Genomic DNA, 18,924 nt, shown 5'->3' on the forward strand with positions numbered 1-18,924 from the left:
GTGTTTTGGTGTTTAGTGAAGCAATGTATGAAAGACCCTGTTAATAGTTAAAAGTACTTTCCGGGACTGTGCACAGTAAAGAGTGCAAATCCTTGAAAATATGAGAAATTTCAGAGATCGTAGCGTAACAGAGGTGATTATACAACTTTCCCCCTGGCATTCTCTGATTCAGTCATTTTTCTTCAACATTATAATTAAGAGGAAATTACCTGCTGAAATCCACTCCATTTGGTTTCAGAGTAATGGTCCTCACATTTGCTTGGAAGACTAAAAGCTATCATCATCATTAAACCTGCACACGCTAGGTAATTTGTTATTAAACAAACAAAAATCTCATCAGGTTATTGTTCCTGATATGACTATCAAGTACGCTTTTCTCCTGTCATTTCTGAAAATAACAAAACAGGGATTTATTTTTTATTTACTATATTTTGGCACCAATGTAATTAGAAAAATCTCCAGAGAGATTTCCCAGGGAAATCTATTTAGAAGCAAGTTTTAATTATCTCAAATATTAATCATCTTTTGCCTCTGTTCTAAATTAATTTAGATGCATTCCTATGTCTACAACAAAACTCGAATATAGCAGATAATACTCTCAAATAAACCACAGAGCAAGGATTGTACTTGGCAGGGACCACATTCATTCTCTCAACCCAAAGTTTTCCTGAGAGTTCAAGACTAATATGAAACTTAGAGCTAAAGCTCATCCAGCTTCAATTATTTCTTTCAGAGCTGCATAATTCCTTACGTTTCCATTTGCTCTGGGGAAATGACATTCATTTTCAGACCTGTCGCCTGTGTCCCTAACGTCCCCAACATTTACGTCAGATGATGGGGCTGCTGCACACGAAGGCCCTGGGCAAACAGGCCGTGGAGGGAGCACATGTGCACCGTCAAGATAACCCTCAACTAGGCACAGAGAGGTTGCAGAGGAATTGTAATGCAATAAAGGCAGGAAAATGGTGAGAAATGTAACACAGCAATAATTCCCGTATCTTTTCAGGTACGTTTCTGACAGTAATTCAGAAGGAAGGTAGGAATTATTACTCCCACTATCCAAATGCTAACAGAGGTACGAACCCACAATGATTGAGCCCAGGACAGAGCAGGAACAAATGCATTTTGCTTCTGTTTACCATCGACTCGCGAAGATCCCAAATGCGCATCTGGTAAATGACCTGGATTTTACCCCTAAGTACTAGTATGGAATAGTGGCATAATGAATCCAGACTTATTTACCAAGTCCCTTTGTACTCAATGCCATGTTCTGACTATGGTCAGAAAACTTCTGAGGGTATTATAGATAAATGTGAATGATTTGCGTCGTGAAGGGTTCACTAAGGCAAATTTTGTAAAGTTAATTCTATGACAAAAGTTGGAAAGTGATGCTAAAGCCAAAATTTACAGGTGGCTGCACATGTTCTGTGTAACATGCTCAAAGTAAAGTAAGCAACAGAGATGAGACAAACCACAGAGAAGGGAAATGATTTTGTGGGACTTATACCAGCTATGGGTTGTGAATGGTGCACTCGTATATATTCATTTCTATAAACTCTAAAATTTGAGTTGTTTTATTCTTCAGTATGTAACTCGACAAGAGGGCTTGACACTCTGAATTATTAAATCAGGAAATCCTGAATTATTAACTATAACCAGCTGAACACAGAAAGAACACGGACTTTTAAAGCCATGAGATAACATGGAGTTCAAGAACTCACTGAATTTGTGGCATGTTTCCCATATACAAATCTCCAGCAGACACTATGAAATCCAACAGTAATAGTTTTTAAAAGATCATGCCCTGGCCTGCCTGAAAATGCTTTTATCTCCAATGAAATATCTGTGAAATCTCTAATTAAATACCTGTTAGCATCTTACTTTTAGCGAGTGCCTGTAAAACAGTAAGGACAATTACTCTCCATTTGACAAAAACCTTACAAGGTGTTACTAGACTGGACAAACCATTAAATTGGATGTTCTGGAGCTCTGGAAGCTGGCTACTCATTAAAATTAGTGTTCTGCATCTGTTTCTATTGACATTTCAAATCAACACAATCAGAATATGCAGGGGAATTGCCCACAGAAGAAATATCCCAGCTTTTACAGTGATAAAACATAGAAAAAAAGGCACATACAGGAAAAGCAAACACCTCAAATTATATCAATCCTGGGAATATTCACCTTCAGATAAACAAAGCGAGCAAACTCAGCATCAAAAAGCTCATGGTGCTCTCCTTTCAAAACATTTGAGGGGTTAAGAGCTTTGAGAACAGAGTCGTCATTGCCTGGCATCTTCCAGCAGCACACCACTTGAATAAAGCACTAACTGTTCACAATGAAGACAACTCCTCTTCTTCTCTCCAAGGATGATCTCAGGTGTCCTCGAGTAACTAAGGTACGTGTACAGCCATCTGTACAACCCCTGAACATAATCACAGGTAGCCCCTTGGCCAAGCAAAAAAGCAACCACCGCTCCAATCCCTCCACATGCAATTGTCTCATTTAAAATACAGACTTGTAAACTTTGGTACATAACAGGAGATAATCCAGGTTTAACGCTTTCTCATCACCAAAACCTTCCCAGTCTAGAGACTGATCATGTCTGACCTCTAAAGTTTCAAGGCAAACCACTGCTCTGCTCTGCATTTGGTTTGACCATTTGGTTGACAAGAGCCCTCTCGCTCTCCTTTCTCTTGCTCCTGAAGTGACTGTCCCTGACATCTTAAATCAGACTATACAATAATTTGTGTAGCAAACAAAGATACCATGCCTTTTGGGGGTTTTTTGTGGCCATGTACAGTATGGGTCAGCGTTTACTTTAAGTTAAATCAAAACCTAAGACACAGAATGGAAAAGCAGCAAGACGGAGGCAGTTTAAAAGCAATTTCAGCTGCGTCTCCGTACCGCTGCTGAGTGCAGAAACGGTGGCTCACTCCGAAGGCCCAAGCAGCGTCGAGGCACTGGTTCCACGCATTTTCACTTGCTGCTCCTGACGCATTTTAAGCAGCTCTGCTTTTGGGCAGGCCACTTGTCATTCTCTGAGAGCTAAGCTCTCAAAGTGAGCACTGACAGGGGAAATATTATCAACAGTCCCGAGGACTCTCGCAGCAGCTGATCAATGTCAAATTGAGGGATTTATGCATCTCCACCAACCTTGATACAGGCTTCAGATTTCTTCAGCTACAAAGGATCACCTATTTGCCCGAAGAATAGATGGCAATAGATGCTGGCTGCTAAAGACTGTGCTAATAAAATTCAGAAGTGTTGGTGAGAGCATCAGACACTAACTTTCTCCAGGCTTTGGGGACTCCAGGTATTTCTCCCTGTAAAGACTTGAAAATATCTCAGAGAAACCAAAGCTGCATACATTTGTGTTAGCTAAAGCAAAGCAGCACCTAAAAATAAATATTTTTCTATATTATCCCATCTACCTTAGTTGCTAGAAGCATTTCTTTGGCAGCTCCAGTAGAGAAGCAGCGCTTCTGTGGTTTCCCAGCCACACAAAACCCTTGCGAAGTTATGCACCTCACACAGGATACTTGGCTGCACCTTTCCCCACTTCTGAGTTTGTCTTTTGGTCAGATCACCATCTTCAACACAAAAGAGTCAGTGGGGAAATTAAACTCAAATAGGGTCAGTGGAGTTCTTCCAGGAAAGTTAGCAAGCAGTTTACGAGGGCGGGGGGGGAATCGCGCCTATCACTGAGTTTTATTGTATTTGAGCCCTATCTGGCACTCACCGGAGCAACTTTGGCAACACAAATACAGCAAAGCCTGTTTGAGTGACTGCACCTAGAGGCACAGCTTCACTGGCCTGGATACTGAGACATCCCAGATGAACAGAGTCCTTAAGCTCCAGCTGGACAACACTTCTGGAAGGAAAACTCAAGATGATATGCGAGGGAAACCCTGGCTACACAACTGTCTCTGCTGTTTCCCGCTGCGGCAGCGTTAGCACCCTTTTCGCTCCGGCTGCACGGCGGCTGTGATGTCTCAGCCATCTGCTGCTTCCCAACGATCCCCCACGCAAACAGTACAACTTCACTCAGCTGGTCTAAGAGCTCCCTCCCTCTCTCCTTTTGGATCTCCGCACAACAAAATATTTTGAATACAGGAGCACTTGTAACTTAAAGGGATTATTCAAATGCTAAACAGAAAGCGCACTCAACTCTCTCACCAATTTCAATTGCAATGTTTTTACAAACTGAAGATTTTGATTTTACTGAGGCATACCAGTTACTGAAAAAGAATTGAAGGTGTACTCAAGCTTCTCCTTGGCAGCCATATAACCATGGCTCTAGTCTATTCCTGTAACTCCCTCTGGCTCCCTCGGCCCATTTTTGTTGACTTTCTGCTTAGTATTTTCTCACTCTTTACATGCAGTGTGTCTGGAATTAGACATAAACTCTTCTGGGAAAGACAGGGTGAGCAACTCTAGAATGTACTAAGTAATTTGGTAAGTCAGATACCATGAAACTATTTTAAAATGGTAGAAAAAGATACTGTGGATTGTTCCAATAAACCAAAGGAAAATAAGTTGATTTACGATATTCCATGAAACACACATAAACTAAAATTTACCAGGGTTCAATGACCAGAACGGTATTTCAAATTAGAGTGTTTTATCAAATGTAAAAGTAACTTCTGAAACATCGTTTACATTCTCAGTCACTGCGAAAAAGTGAATTCAAACTGGAAAAGAAAGGAAAGGAGAAACTGGTAAGAACTTAAACTGACATATGCTCAAGACAGCCCTTCAAATCCTGCTCTGGCCTTTAGTGAAAAGCACTGGTTTCTATGTTTTAATTGACATTTCACTAATAACCTGAAGGAATAACTCTCTGAGATCTCTTATGCCTTCATGCCAAGATTTTTTTGGCCACTTTGAAATCCACAGGTCAAAATAAAGCCATAACGAAATACCTACTTGGGATCATTTGAATCTAGCATAGATAATTTTTCTTTTAAATTAGTAACTGTTAACGGTAACCAGAAATCCATGGATTTTTGCAACCAAACCAATCCTTTTATTAACAGCTGCCTTCTAATGATGGCCTCATGTTTTAGGCATTAAGAAAATTACACATCTTCATCCCAACTCAGCCATTCATTCATTCACACATATACATATATGAAATATACTGAGCTGCAAATAATTTACTGCATGGAGATTTGATGGGGGGGGAGTTTTTTAAAGAAAACACAATAACCTTTAATCTACATCTCCAATAAATTAATCAAACAGTACTTCATTTAAGAGTAAAAGCTCACTCTTAGTCCTTGTGACCGCTTTTGGAAGCACACCATTAGTCACTCATGGCACCTTCCATACCTATATGCTGTAACTGTCTAAATCACTTTGGAAATACACTGCTACTGTAAAACAGAAAACTCTACGCCACAAGTCTCTTCCGACCTCTCATCTTTCACCTCCGTTACCTGTGCCACCCTTACTGACCATTTAATGCTTGCATTCATATTTATGACTTGTCCTTTAGAAGTCAGAGCCATAAAACCATCATCGTTTCTCAGGAACATCACTGAATGAGCACTTCCGCAGTCAAAAAGTAACGCAATAGGTAAAATACCTGCATACTCCGCTACAGATGATGATTTATGAAGGTTGACTTCAGTGGCATGACATTTTTTACTACCATTTAGATGCCCGTCACTGCTGTGGTCAGCTTTGCTGTGGAGGGACTAGGAGGAACAACAGGGCAGCACCACACTAGCCCCCGGCCAGAGGCTCCAATGTGGAGTGGGCTGAGGATGGTGGCTACGGGGTGAAACAGAGAGCCGAGCTCTACTGACACCGTTCAACATCTCCTTCCTACCCCAAACTGCTCCTCTGCTGTTGCAAGATTCAAATTTGCCTTTCATGTGCACAGAAATCACATGCAGGTGCTGAGCATTTCAGTTTGGATTCTCATACCATCCATATTAATTTGACAATGCAGAGCACAGTGGGGATTTGCTGAAGATGGTGGGCAGTCTCTGAAGAGATGATTAGGTCTGAAAAGCTTTTATTGCAGATGATGAAAAAAATCTAGCTTGACTTTTACTCTGGGCAAAGTTCAATGTTGACAGGGGAATAGTCTACATTACCTGTAAAATGACAACAGAAAAATTCAGGCTTGAATATTTCAAATTAGTCGAGCTCCTACTAGATCTGTCCTGATAATTAGGTATATTTTAAAGCCACAATTATTTTCTCAATAGAAATGTATTTCTTTTCCTGAACTAATAACGTTGATGTATTAGTACTGTGCAAATAAGATTCCACCAGGTTAAAAAAAGTCCAAAACAAACAACTAAAATATTGATGATGACTCCTAAGAATATTATTTCCCTTAAGGCAAGTTTAGAGGAAGGTACTCTTGCTGAACAGAGAAAACATTGCGTGCTGTGTAAAAAAAAAAATTCTGGTGAATTCATGTTAAATACTTTGTGACACCACTTAATATCCAAGCCAGCTCCACATAAATACACATTTGCCAGTAGCGCAAAACATCTAAACAGGTTGGCTCAATCAGAAAAAGAAACAAAGCCATTTATGCCTGACAGTTTTCTCTATCTTCTTTTTTATTTCAAAAGTAAAAACTATCAGCCATTAGTTTGAAATAAAATACCAACTTTCCAAAACTATTTTAAAAGCTTTCCTCCATAGCTGGCTAACTTTTATGGCTATTGTATTCATTAAATGCCTAAGGGCAGCTTCATTTTAAGTCTTCATAAAAATCAAAGAAATGCAACAGTTCATTTCAAAGAACATTATCTTAACATTACTGTCATTTATGCCTGTGATAGTGGTAATAAACAGGATCCCACATTCAGTGGTTTTGATCTCTCTCTCATACATGTGCATCGATTTCTCCACAGAACTTGAAGCAATCCCCACACCTTTCAAATAGAAAACACTCAACGCCGTATAAAAGAAATTTATATAAATAGGTGAGGAAATCACAAGAAAGGAATCTGGGAGAGATAAGCACTCCAGTTGGGTTTTTATTCTCCCACTCTCCTACCACCTAGAGATGGCCATTATTACCTGCTGTACAAAACAACATGCAAGCTTATCCATGCCCAGTTTCTACATTTATCTGTTCCAGTGACAGGGAGAAATGTTAGAAAAGGAGTTCAGAAGGGTTTGGGTTTTCTGGAATGAAAAAGTGAAATAACTTTGCATTAGGAAATACTGTGCAGTGAATTGTTACAAATATATGTTAATCAGTTTCTGAATTATATTGTTTCCTCCAGTATCTCCGTGATATCTTACTCTCTAAAATTTAGACACATTAAATCCAGGGATTATAAAATGGAGCTTATATCAGAATGGGCAAATACTTTCTCGAGACCACAGTATCTTGTTGTAAGGCTATAAATAAAAGCTGCAAAAAACCCCAAGTTAAAAAGCAATTCTCTAGCACCAATGAACAATTATTTTTTTCCATCCTCACTAACTCATTTATGTTGAAATTTCCACAGAATAGAAATTCATCTTCTTGCCCCATTTCATTGATCCTTAACATGCTTTTCTGCAGACTTTTCTCAAAGGTCAGTACGATAAACCTGCTAGGAGCAAATACGTACTGGTGCAAGGGGTAGCAACAGGTCTGTAGGACTGTGACTAATGAACTTAATATTTGAGCTTTCTACTGTGGCAATCAAAAAAAAAATCACAGTTTTAACAGTCATACACAGCCAGTTTTCCCCACTCTCCACTGGCAGATCCTTCTGAAGCAACTCCACTTGCGATGCGGGCAGAGCGTTTCCTTTTGAATTACTTGCTGCTAACGGCTGAGGATGAGAGCTTTTGAACAAAAAGGGTGTTTCCTACCTCCCCGCTTCCCAGGTCATTCCTAGCCAGAGCAACAGGCAATCTTCTTCAGCTAAGCAGCATCTGCTGAACTCCCTGAAATGCTGAACGCAATTCGGACCCATTGATGTGAAAGCAAAGTTTACCAATTTGGTGGTAGCAGTGTTTTATTCAGGAGGAAATGCTAGCAAAATGAGCTAGTACCTTTGTGCACTGTATAGGGTAAATATATTACCTTGCGGGCTTCTAATGCCACCCTGAAACTTTGCCCACTTTGCTCTGAATTTCCATTCTGTAATCCCCACATTATTGCACTTAATGTATGGAAGACCTTCACAAAATGCCACAGTAAAAGACATTCACAGAGTAGAATCAAATCATCTTCAATCAATTTAATTTTTTTTCCAACAAATGACTATGAGATCTGAGCAATCAAGCCTACTTTCCTCTGCCAATCACCATTTTAAGCAGTGACTAACAATGGTGGAAACCTAGGCCTGGTGTGCCCCCAGGAACCGGGAAGGAGCTCAGACAAAAGCACCAGATTCCGCGGAGCAAAAGGGCAGTGGGAGCAAGAGTGTAGGTAGGCCACAAGAATATGAACACTTATGAAGCCCTCTGAAGGGCTATAACAAGGACTTCTGTATTTTAGAGTTCTACAACGCTACTAGAGATATATCCCCTTGCTTGGGCGTAATGGTTCCAGTCCAGAAAAGGACCAGGTGGTGGTACAACTCTGGTTAAGCTTGCATTTCTCTGATCTTCACAGGTGCTGTGGCTTGTTACCTTTACAGCAACTTCCCAGCTTGGAAGACTTCCCCACGCCTGCAGATAGGCTTCAAGTTAGTCAGGAACTCTGGCCAGCCTCCTTCCTAGTAGTTAAGGTATTTCACACAGAAATAGAGCTAAAGGTTTGAATCCTTCAGTCAATGAAGGAAGGCAGCCTAGGCCTCTAACATCCCCTGGAAAGGCTTTTCCTGCAAGATTAATGTAACAAGATGCAAAGGGAGGAGAGCAGACACCACCACATCATCTTTCTCCTGCTGCATGCTAAAAGCTATGAGCACACCCAGATGTCTCTTTGAAGGAGTGCGGATGACTGCCACGAAGAGAACGGTCCTAGGCTGTGCGTTTTTAAAAGCATCTTTAAAGACACTAGAAACTCCCAGCTGGCTCTACTGATCATACATACTAACGCGTACGTGTGCTGACCAGTCTGCTTTTAATTACGCTGACTGGTGATTAACATGTTGGCTAGTTGGGACCCTGTTCTAGAGTACCTGTGCCCTGTGGAAGGAGCGTAACACACACCTCAGGCTCCATTCTGCAAGCAAAGCACTCAAAATCAGGCACGCGCGTCTCCTAATACTCCCCTGCAAATTGTCCAAGACTAGCCATCACGGAACACCTCTCTCCATTTCTTTTGTTTACCGCTCAAATAATGTCTATGTCCTCTGCTGCCGCGTTCCTTAAATACTCTGTAGCACTAGTAATTGATAACCATGGCTACTCATTACCTACTTGATGATACCACTGTCTTTCGTATCCTTTACACAAACAATGGCCTGGATCTTCAGCTGTTCTAAACTACCTTAAAAGCCTCTGAGTTCAGCACTACCCCACTGATACACATCACCTGCAGGGAATGTACTTACCTTTGTGCGTTAGGACTTTTTACAAGGGGATTGCAGGACTGTCCTTACAGAAACACTGCCTTAGCATTTCTGTTCTTGGGTGGTTAATAAATTACTATGTAGCATATTTAGCTAAGCTACAGTTGAGTTGTGTCAAAGCACTGCCATCAGCTTTTAATGTGCATGGCACATTCTCTCTGAACTCTTCTCCCTGAGGATTATTCTCCTTAATATGCCAAACACTAGCAATTAAAAATTAAACCTGTCTGGCACAACATCTTTGGCTTTTATTGTCCTCAGTGTATCATCTGGTCACCAATGTTCATCAACCTCTGATTACAAAAATTGGTATTACCCTTCAGAATAGCTAACAAGCCAAAAATATGTGCCCAGTTCTGTCAATCAAGCATTTCACCAGGGAACGGCGATAAAAGCCAGTGTCAGAAATAAACTTTATCCCCCAAACAAGTGCACTCAGTTCAAATACTGCACATCCAATAGGGCTGGCTGGTGGGCTGTACAGTTCCACACGACCCCGTGATGTCTCGGACTTGAAACACGCAATGACTGCAAAATCAAGAGAGCGACAATCTTACAAAGTTGTGTTCTGTTTCCTCTTTAAGCTGCAGAACCGTACCAAAGATGGGCACGGCTTCCCTTCCTGCCTATTCCTCTTATTCATCTACTCTGTGAAGTCGGATAAAGAGCTTTCTAAAAATCTTTCTGACAGAAAGGAGCTGTATCATTGATTTGCCAGCTTCAGGAACAATCACTGTAAATGCAGCCTCTGTCCAGAACGACAAAGGACAGGCTGACATAAAACATGTATGAGTTACTGCTCTGTGAAACTCGTAATAATCACCTTTGTTGTCAAGAGAGTTAGGTCACTTATGAGGGTTAAAGATTTTTTCCCTCTTGGGTGTAGAGTATTAATAGAACCTTTTTGCTTACCGGAGGATCTTGATCCTCAGCTGAAACGGTAGTGATAACGGTGCCCTTGACTGCATCAGGAGCAACCATTCCCCTGTAGAGCTTTTTGCTAAATACTGGAGAGTAATCATTCATATCCTGCAAAACATAATTAAGAGTTTAGTTCTGAAGTTCAAACAAAATTATAGACACATTCACAATCGTTTTTTTCAAACTCTACCCAATCACTCCTTCCTCATTAGGAAGCCTATTTGCCATTCACAGTCTCACTCGGCTCTCAATTCCATTACCACCACACAAAACTAGCACACAAAGGGAAGGTGCCGAAGTTTAAAAAAAATAAATAAAAAATTTATGTGAGACAGATCAACAGAAGGAAATTCTGCAGAAACACTCACAAGTAAACAACACAGAGATTTCCGTGACACCTGCTTCTCGAGCAGTGGGCCATAACATGGCTTTGCTAATTTTCTGAAATGAATGAGCTGCTGCTGCTTGACAGTGTTTGTTACCTCTAATACGCAATAAATGAAGGGAAAATACAATGTCAGATGAGTATCAACACCTCATGAGAGTCTAAGATGGTGTTTTTCAGACTGACGTGTATGTTGTCAAAAAGAAGCTTCAGAGGGCTTGAGTCAAGGCCAATTTCCTTGACGTAGCCATGTGTGTACGCACATACGTATACTTTCACACCTATCTATGTGTACATTCATGGGTACCTCCTTGTGTGAAAGATGCAACCTCACCCAACGACCAGGCTACGCGGGATTGTGTGAGCTGGCACGGAGGTAGCACAGCAGGCACGTGCACGTGGCTCTCAGTGACATGGTGCCCCATGCATCAGGAGCCACGAACATCCCGAAACTCAACTGGCATCACAGGTTGTTAAAAAGGCATGCCTTCTTACCATCGTAAGTTGTCAGAAAAGAATTTTCTGACAAAAATTCTCTGTCAAAATTCTCTCACAGAGACTTCCAGAAAATTTATCTGGATCCTTCTTTTAAAAAATTAAATGTACATCTCTAAATTACAATCTTTATTCTACTAATAAAACTGACTTCCAGTGTTTTTCTGTAGAGCCACCTCCCTAGGTTGAATTCTACTGAAAACAGATTTATTCATTTTTGCATACTACTATTTCCATTGTTTTGCACATATGAAGAATATAGATGAAATTTTCTGGATTTTTTGCAGAACAAGTAAGAAGCATCATATGCCTTCAGCACACAAGAGTGACTTTGCTGATCCACAAATGAAGAACAGACTTTTTTCCCCTTAAAGCAGCATGTGTGCCTGAGCTCTGGGGGAATCCAGGTGCCCCCCATCTCTTGGGAACCCACACAAACACAGCTACTCAAAGTTTATACAACGATGCCTCTACCTGTTGTCAGCAGCTCTTCATGCTGCAAATTAAATATGTTGGCACTGGCTACCACACTGTATTACAGAACAATTTAAAACATTCATCCATACCTCATCAGAGGAGACAACAGTATAATAAACAGCTATATAAAAATAAATAAATGACTTTTACATGTCCACATAGTAAATGGCTGAATAATTAATGCATTGTGTTCTGCTCAAAGGTCTGCAATTCAAGTCTTCAAGGCACTGGAAATTGGAAATGCTTTTTCTCTGATTTTCAGAGAGACAACTGGATCATCAAAAAGTGACTGCTAGGCAATTCAAACTAGGAGAGCATTCAAATGAAAACATTTTGGAAAAACATTCACATTCAAATATATTAGCATTTTTCATGGAATTATAGGCACCGGATCTTATGATTTAAATTTCTTGACCTGTTTGCAAGAAAACAATTTACTTCATCTAAGAATTTAATACCCAGGACTATTTTATGTAAACAATCTTATTTCTCACGACTCTTCAAAGTGACCTCGTGCTTGTAAAGCTAGCTATCCTATGTTCCATTTTGCTCCCAGAAACTCCACTCCAGAGCAATATATCGCTGTGGCAAAGAAACCAACATGAGTCAGCAACCTCACACTGTACAACTCCATTCACAGCCATTCTACCTCAAAGAAAAGATGGGGAATTACTTTATTTGAAGGAGACGCAAAGTAGCTATGAGTACAGACATCCTAGGCAGTTAGGGATGGAATATTAAAAAAAAACCCACAGTGTTTGGACCTGTTTTGGTTTGCAGACCCTGAAATTTTCCCAGGGGGATATATAGCCTTTTACAAATTACATACACACAGAGAAGACACCTTCTGTCCTCCCATCTGACATCTCCATCTGGGGTAATGACCTAATACTATGCTTATGACAACTCTTTTTTTTTTTTTTTTTTTCCCCAGCTTTGGCTTCCCATGACCTGGATGCTTAAGGATCACCTCCATGAAGCAGGTGAAGTTTCTGGAATAACCCAGCCTTTTATCTGTATTTCTGAATTTACTTTGAATCCATGTGTTTCTGTGCACCCGCAAATCCACAGCGACGTCTGGGCTCTTCTCTTTGGCATAGCAGCAAGAGATCACACTCCGCTGTTTGCTCACCAGGGGGTGAGGAGAATCCCCCTGTGATGGTTTTGTTATCTTTTGAATGCCTTTATGTGACCTCAGTGCCTGAGAATCTCTGACTTAAGGTACTGGAAAGCATAATCCTATTTAAAGCTGATACACTGCATCCTCTGCTATAGAAAATGACTAAGTCATCCTACTTAACGCACCTATTTTTCAAGATACATGGATCAGTACAAAATACACAGGAACACAAAGCAAAGCATGAGGCAGGACAGAAAGCTTTCTGCCTCTCTAACTTATCTTTCCTCTAAGACAAGCTTTATGCACGACTGTGCCTCATAAACCTCAGCCGAGCCAACCGAATAAGCACCAAAATGCGTCAGTTGTAACTAGACAGTACAGCTCCACGTGCTTTTCTTCCCGGCTCATCTCTTCCTGAATCCTAGAGCAGCCACTAATTTTTTATAGTGGAGTTCAAGCTTAAACGTTTCCATTTTTATCAAAATAAAAGCTGCCCATAAGGATCACCACAGGTCCTCTCATTATGCAGCTGCAATAAGCGTGCTTCGGAGAGAGCAAGGCTGTCATTACAGACAGGTGATTCGGTCTCACGTGCTCATCACAAATGTCTACGATGAATAACTGCTAGAAGCAGAACAGGAATTTTTTGCAGAAGGTTTACATGCAAAACATATGCAGATGATATGGAAGTGGGCTTTTTTTTTGTTGTTGTTGTAATGCTTGCTTTATTCTAGTGAAAGTCTCGGTTCAGAGGTGGGAGGAAGAAACAACTCTTCTGGGTAATTCCTGATACAATAAGCAGAGATTTTGCTAGAGAATGTTGGAGAAATTCAGATATTATCATCTCCTTCAACTGGTATAATTTCTCTTTACATATTATGGGTTCTTAAAGGTACCAAAAAGGTCACAAAAAGAAACTATTTACTTTCTGGCAAAAAGCCCTACCCCCAAGGATGGAATACAGTCTAAACCTCGTTTTGTTAGAGCACAGAAAGCAAGCACACTGTATTTTCTGTGAAGAGGTCATGGCCATGATCCGCCCCATCCCACCCCAAAACCTGTGCCCCTGTAGTCAAGTTCCCCAGTCCAATTCTCTTCATCAAAGCGGACTTAACAGCGAGCAGTGATCAGCGTTCCCCGACAGAGTTTTCAGCACAGGGAGACTTTCTCTAAATGTTATCTTTTTGCCCAAAGTACTGGGCTTCTGTCATTACTGGAGACCAAAGACACAGACATGGTTTTGCACAGCTAAGTAAGTGAAGATTACTCCACGCTTAATGGCTTCTGCTTAAAGCACTGCTAAACCTGACTTTGCATAGAAAGAGATGCAGCACATGAGTGCAATCCCTTACCGCAGGTTAGGAATAGGGTAGTGTCCTGGTTTCGGTGGGATAGAGTTAATTTTCCTCCTAGCAGCAGGCACAGTGCTGTGGTTTGGATTTAGGATGACAGTACTGTTGATAACACACTGATATGTTAGTTGTTGCCCAGCAGTCAAGGGCTTTTCCGCTTCTCATACTGCCCTGTCAGTGAGGAGGCTGGGGGTGCCCAAGAAGCTGGGAGGGGACCCGGCCAGGACAGCTGACCCCAACTGCCCAAAGGGATATTCCATACCACATGATGTCATGTTCCATATATAACTGGGGGATTGGCCGGGAGGCACACGGCCCAGGAACTGGCTCTAGCATTGGTTCAGAGTGGTAATAGTGCTGTGCATCGCTTGTTTTGTACATTCTTTTATCATTATTATTATTCTCTTCCTTTTCTGTCCTATTAAACTGTCTTTATTTCAACCCACAAGTTTTACCTTTTTCTTTTTGATTCTCTCCCCTGTCCCACTGCGAGGGAGGAGCAAGCAAACGGCTGTGTGGTTGTTTTAGCTGCCTGCTGGGTTAAACCACAACAGGTAGCAACCGTCCACAAAGTGGTAGTAAGAAGTAGTAAGAAATAGTGTAAACCTTTTCAATATGGGGCATAATCCTATGCATGCTCTTGTGACCAAACTGCAGCTTCATGCAAATGTTCACAGTTCACTGCTTCAGTCACATAAATCCAGGTTGCTATTAACTATCAGACACACACCAAAATAGGTAAACGGCAAATATAGGTAATGAATTCTCTCTCTATATCACTTTAAAATACCTGGGCTGGGTATTTTGACAGTAAGGTAATAGCAGCCACAAATATATATAAATACAAACCAGTCTCTGTGTCACTGCTCACCTGGCTGCATTTATTCTATTTTTATACATCTTTGTTTACAAAACAGAGTGAAAGTCAAAGCATAAAAGCCCAAAGCTTTCTCCCTAACACAGATGCTCTTTATCTACCACTTTGGGTTTGTTTCACGTCGCTCACACTGGGCAGCACATAAAAGCAGAACAGGACACATCCTTACATCTGTCCCTTGCACCAGGATTAAGAATCAAGCATGAAGGAAGCACAATATGGGAGGGATGCTCAAATACTGTTGTTCTTGAGGGTCCACATTAATACCTTCAAAAGCAAACAAAGACGTATCAAGAGATTTCTTGATGCCAACTCATTTGTTAGCTCAGACATCATGCTCAGCATGTGAATGATCCCACTTCCTGACCAGCTGCCTTGCCCTCTGAACAAGACATCTCATTCACAAGACTTAAAGGGTTGTTATTTACCAAAAGCTTTGTAGGAAACAAATATTGACCTGTCTGCAAAGATCATGAAAATGCTGAACAAAAATGTTGGTGCACGATAGTCATCTAGGAATGCCAATGAGGAGAAACAAAGCATGGGGGAGGAAAGGCATTAAGGAGCAAATCAATATGTAATTTAAAAATCATTAAGACAGTCACTAGCTGTAATGCACTAATACTAAACTAGGTGCTCCTAGACAGGTGGTGACCGCCGACGTGGGAGGGCAATACGCAGCTACAGCAGAAGAAAAATACCTGCAGTACAGTGTTCCCAGCGTAAAATTAACTTGTGAGTTTAAATGGACTTCAGAGACATTAATATATTTTTGATTTACAGGGACACCAAGAGACCTCTAATGCTTGCACTCCACAAAGTTAAGAATATAAGCATTTAACATCTGGGTGAAATAATCCCCTCTTCCTCCTCATTTGCTAATTTGGGAAACACACAAACTGGATTCCAGTGTCTGCCTTCTTCCTCACACCACCACCGCCCCTTAACTTCGTCTGAAGTGCGTACCGCTCAGGGTGTCCTGTGCATGCAGCACGGTACGGATCCGCATGCTCACTGCCCTAGCTCAGCCGCTTCGGCAGCTCCTGGATCCTGGAGTCACCAGGATTTATGACAGTCTTTGCCACAAACTGGAGCAGTGCCAGCGTTCCTCTCTGATTCCACAGTGGGTCCTGCCAATCCACCTCCCAAGGGATCGAGAAGCGTCTATGAAAATAAAACCCCACACTTCAAAAACATAACCGGGCAGCGCAGCCTGGGAAGGTCAGCTGCACCAGGAGTTGCTATGGCAGTTCCAGGGTACCTGGAAAACCCTGCCTGAAGGAAGGAGCCGGATACTCCAGGATTCCAGCCCCTTGCTGAGAGCAAGGCAGCTGAGAGATCAGGATATGGCCCCTTCTCACTCCAGTGAGCTACAGCTTGTGCCTGTTGCCATGTTTCAATTAATGCAATGCAACATTACGGTGAGTGACAGGCTTGTCTGATTTGAGTATTACCACTAACCTAAAGACTTTCTAAAGTATTATAAATCTTTCTGAAAATGTGTTTTGGTAGAAATCATGTTTTGAAAGAGAAAAATCAAGAGCAAAAAGTTAATTTTTCATCAGCTATCTCCGCACAAACAGAAGCAACTCCAGATGACACTCTAATATATTTGAGATATATATTTACGTGTATATACATATATTTATGTATGCATATCTATGTCTGTCTCAGACACAATCATTTGTGCAAATGCCCTTTTATCCTACAAAGGGAACCCTGTTAGCGCACGGAAAAAAACTGCTGTCTTTAGCCTGCAGTGCACTAGAGGGCAGCCCTACCAAATGGGAGCGAAGCCTCTCCTCCCTCAACACCCATAAAAATCAACATGGTTTACCCTCTCCCAATTTCCTTCTCACCAAGACAGGGTTATACTCTTTTACATCTAGTCATCAAGGTTTTGGGGCTTTCTGCAGCTTAGAAAAATCAGTCTGATTTTTTAATTCCTTGTTTTTGTAGATTGTGACCTAATGATAATCAAGTATCAATTATTTATTAAAATAGCTGTAATTCCATGACAGCAAAATCCAATTATTAATCTGCCGAACAGTTCCAGAGGGATAAATTCCTGTCAACACCAAAATCACAGATTCTGTTGACTTATCTAGACCACTAAGAAAATCACACTGTTTAGATGATTTTTACCATTATCAGAGTACGTGTAGAGGTGCCTACGTGGGGAGCCTGAATTCCAAAAGCAATTTTGCACAAAGCTTCCCTTTCTTCTCGCCTGAATTGCTAAAGCAAAAAACATCTTACCATAAAGATTCTAAAAGTCTGAGGAAATGTTTTACTCTCCTATTTCTGACCTGTGGAAAAAAATCACTCATTATGTTTGTTAGCTTCTTAAATATTACATTTTCTTGGTTTGTAAATACTTACAGGAAGAGTTTTTAAGTACATCCATGTCTTTTTCCCATCGCTTTAGGACTGTGCTCTTGGATTACATCTGCTGATACCAAGGTTTCTAGTCAACTATATCTAAGTGCAAATCAACATTCCCTCGCTATAAATACAGCGTGACTGAACAGTGTCCGAGCTAATAAATGCGTATTAGGCATTTACAGCTTCTTTTGCAGTCTGCTGGCTTTTGTCACAAGTATAATAGGAAAAAACCCATATTTTTAAAGTGATCCCTCCTTCCGCTGACGTTAAATGTACATAACGTAATCCCACAAAGGGAGAAAGTAAAAAGGTTTACTTCAAAGCACAGCATATGTCACACACTGAAATTTTCAGACCTTCCCCATCTTTTTCTACAACTACAGATATGTATCTGTAATTTTCTGCTGTCATTTCGTTTTGACCATCTGCCACTTAAGTCTATGTGCACATTACCAGAGCTGGTACCTTCCCATCTGAGCTGCCTCCAGGTGTTTAATAATCCCCTGCTGTTTGGGGACTTCCAAGGGCACATTTAACATTCCCCTACAATAGCCATGAAACTCTCTTCTACAGAAAGGAAAGGGATGTTTTGGTATCACTGTTCTTGAAAATCATTATCTCTCTGGTGCATTCTTTAACCATAAAAAGATGTCATTCAACACCTAATTAAAAAAAAAAAATCAAGAAGTTTTATTACTAAATAAGCAGAATGAGAAAATGGTAAAGGCCACAAGGTATCACGGGCCTAAGGGCATCCACAGCGCTTACTGGCCCGGCCTCACAAGACCCTGCACTCCTGGGCCCAGCACCCCATTTCAGCCCAGTCAGGGCCCTCAGTGCTGCTCCAGTGATGCCACAGGATACAGGTCCCCAGCCCTGCTTCTGGCCCCATCCCCTTTTGCTCCTGGCCGGAGTCCCTGGACAGACCCAGACCGGGTTCACGCCCTCACCACGTCTGGGGCTGTGGATGGAGCCTGCTGGTCTGCCCTCCGTCGGGGAGGGCACTGCCCACCGTTTGTCACCCTCGGCTCCCGGCTCAGCCCTGCATGTGGAGCAGCCTCGCTCACACTAATCTCTCACAATAATTTTCAATTTCTTCATCTGTTAACTACCAGTTAATGAAAAAAAACCCAGGAAAGTGGGGAGTGAAGCCTTTTGTAACAAGCACCCAAGGACCTCTGCCACAAGACCTTATCTTGCCCTTTAACAAAACATTTTTTTGGCCAAGTGAGCAAGTGCTTTCATTTTGATGCGCCTATGCTTTGCAATGGGTTCCTGAAGCTCTGCTTAGCTTTAAAGGCAATGCCAAGTGCAGGTCATCCCTTGGCAGAAACCTCTCCAGCGCGGTGCTTATTGATGTTTGCACAGGATGAGATCTTTGCCTGCCATCACTACATTGCAGCTACAGCACCTATAAGTGC

General features: G+C 41.4%; 1 protein-coding gene across 6 annotated transcripts in view; it reads right to left on the minus strand.

Moving 5' to 3' along the window:
* Positions 1–18,924, minus strand: part of PCDH15 (protocadherin related 15) — a 1,027,345-nt gene that overhangs the window by 94,133 nt on the left and 914,288 nt on the right. For all 6 annotated transcript variants that reach the window (XM_054831779.1, XM_054831776.1, XM_054831775.1 and 3 more), the window contains one exon: positions 10,404–10,520. In XM_054831779.1, coding sequence (XP_054687754.1) covers positions 10,404–10,520 — 117 coding nt within the window. The remainder of the gene's footprint in view (positions 1–10,403; positions 10,521–18,924) is intronic.

The sequence above is a fragment of the Grus americana genome, chromosome 7, assembly GCF_028858705.1.
Source record: "Grus americana isolate bGruAme1 chromosome 7, bGruAme1.mat, whole genome shotgun sequence".
In the NCBI taxonomy this organism is placed as follows: Eukaryota; Metazoa; Chordata; class Aves; order Gruiformes; family Gruidae; genus Grus; species Grus americana.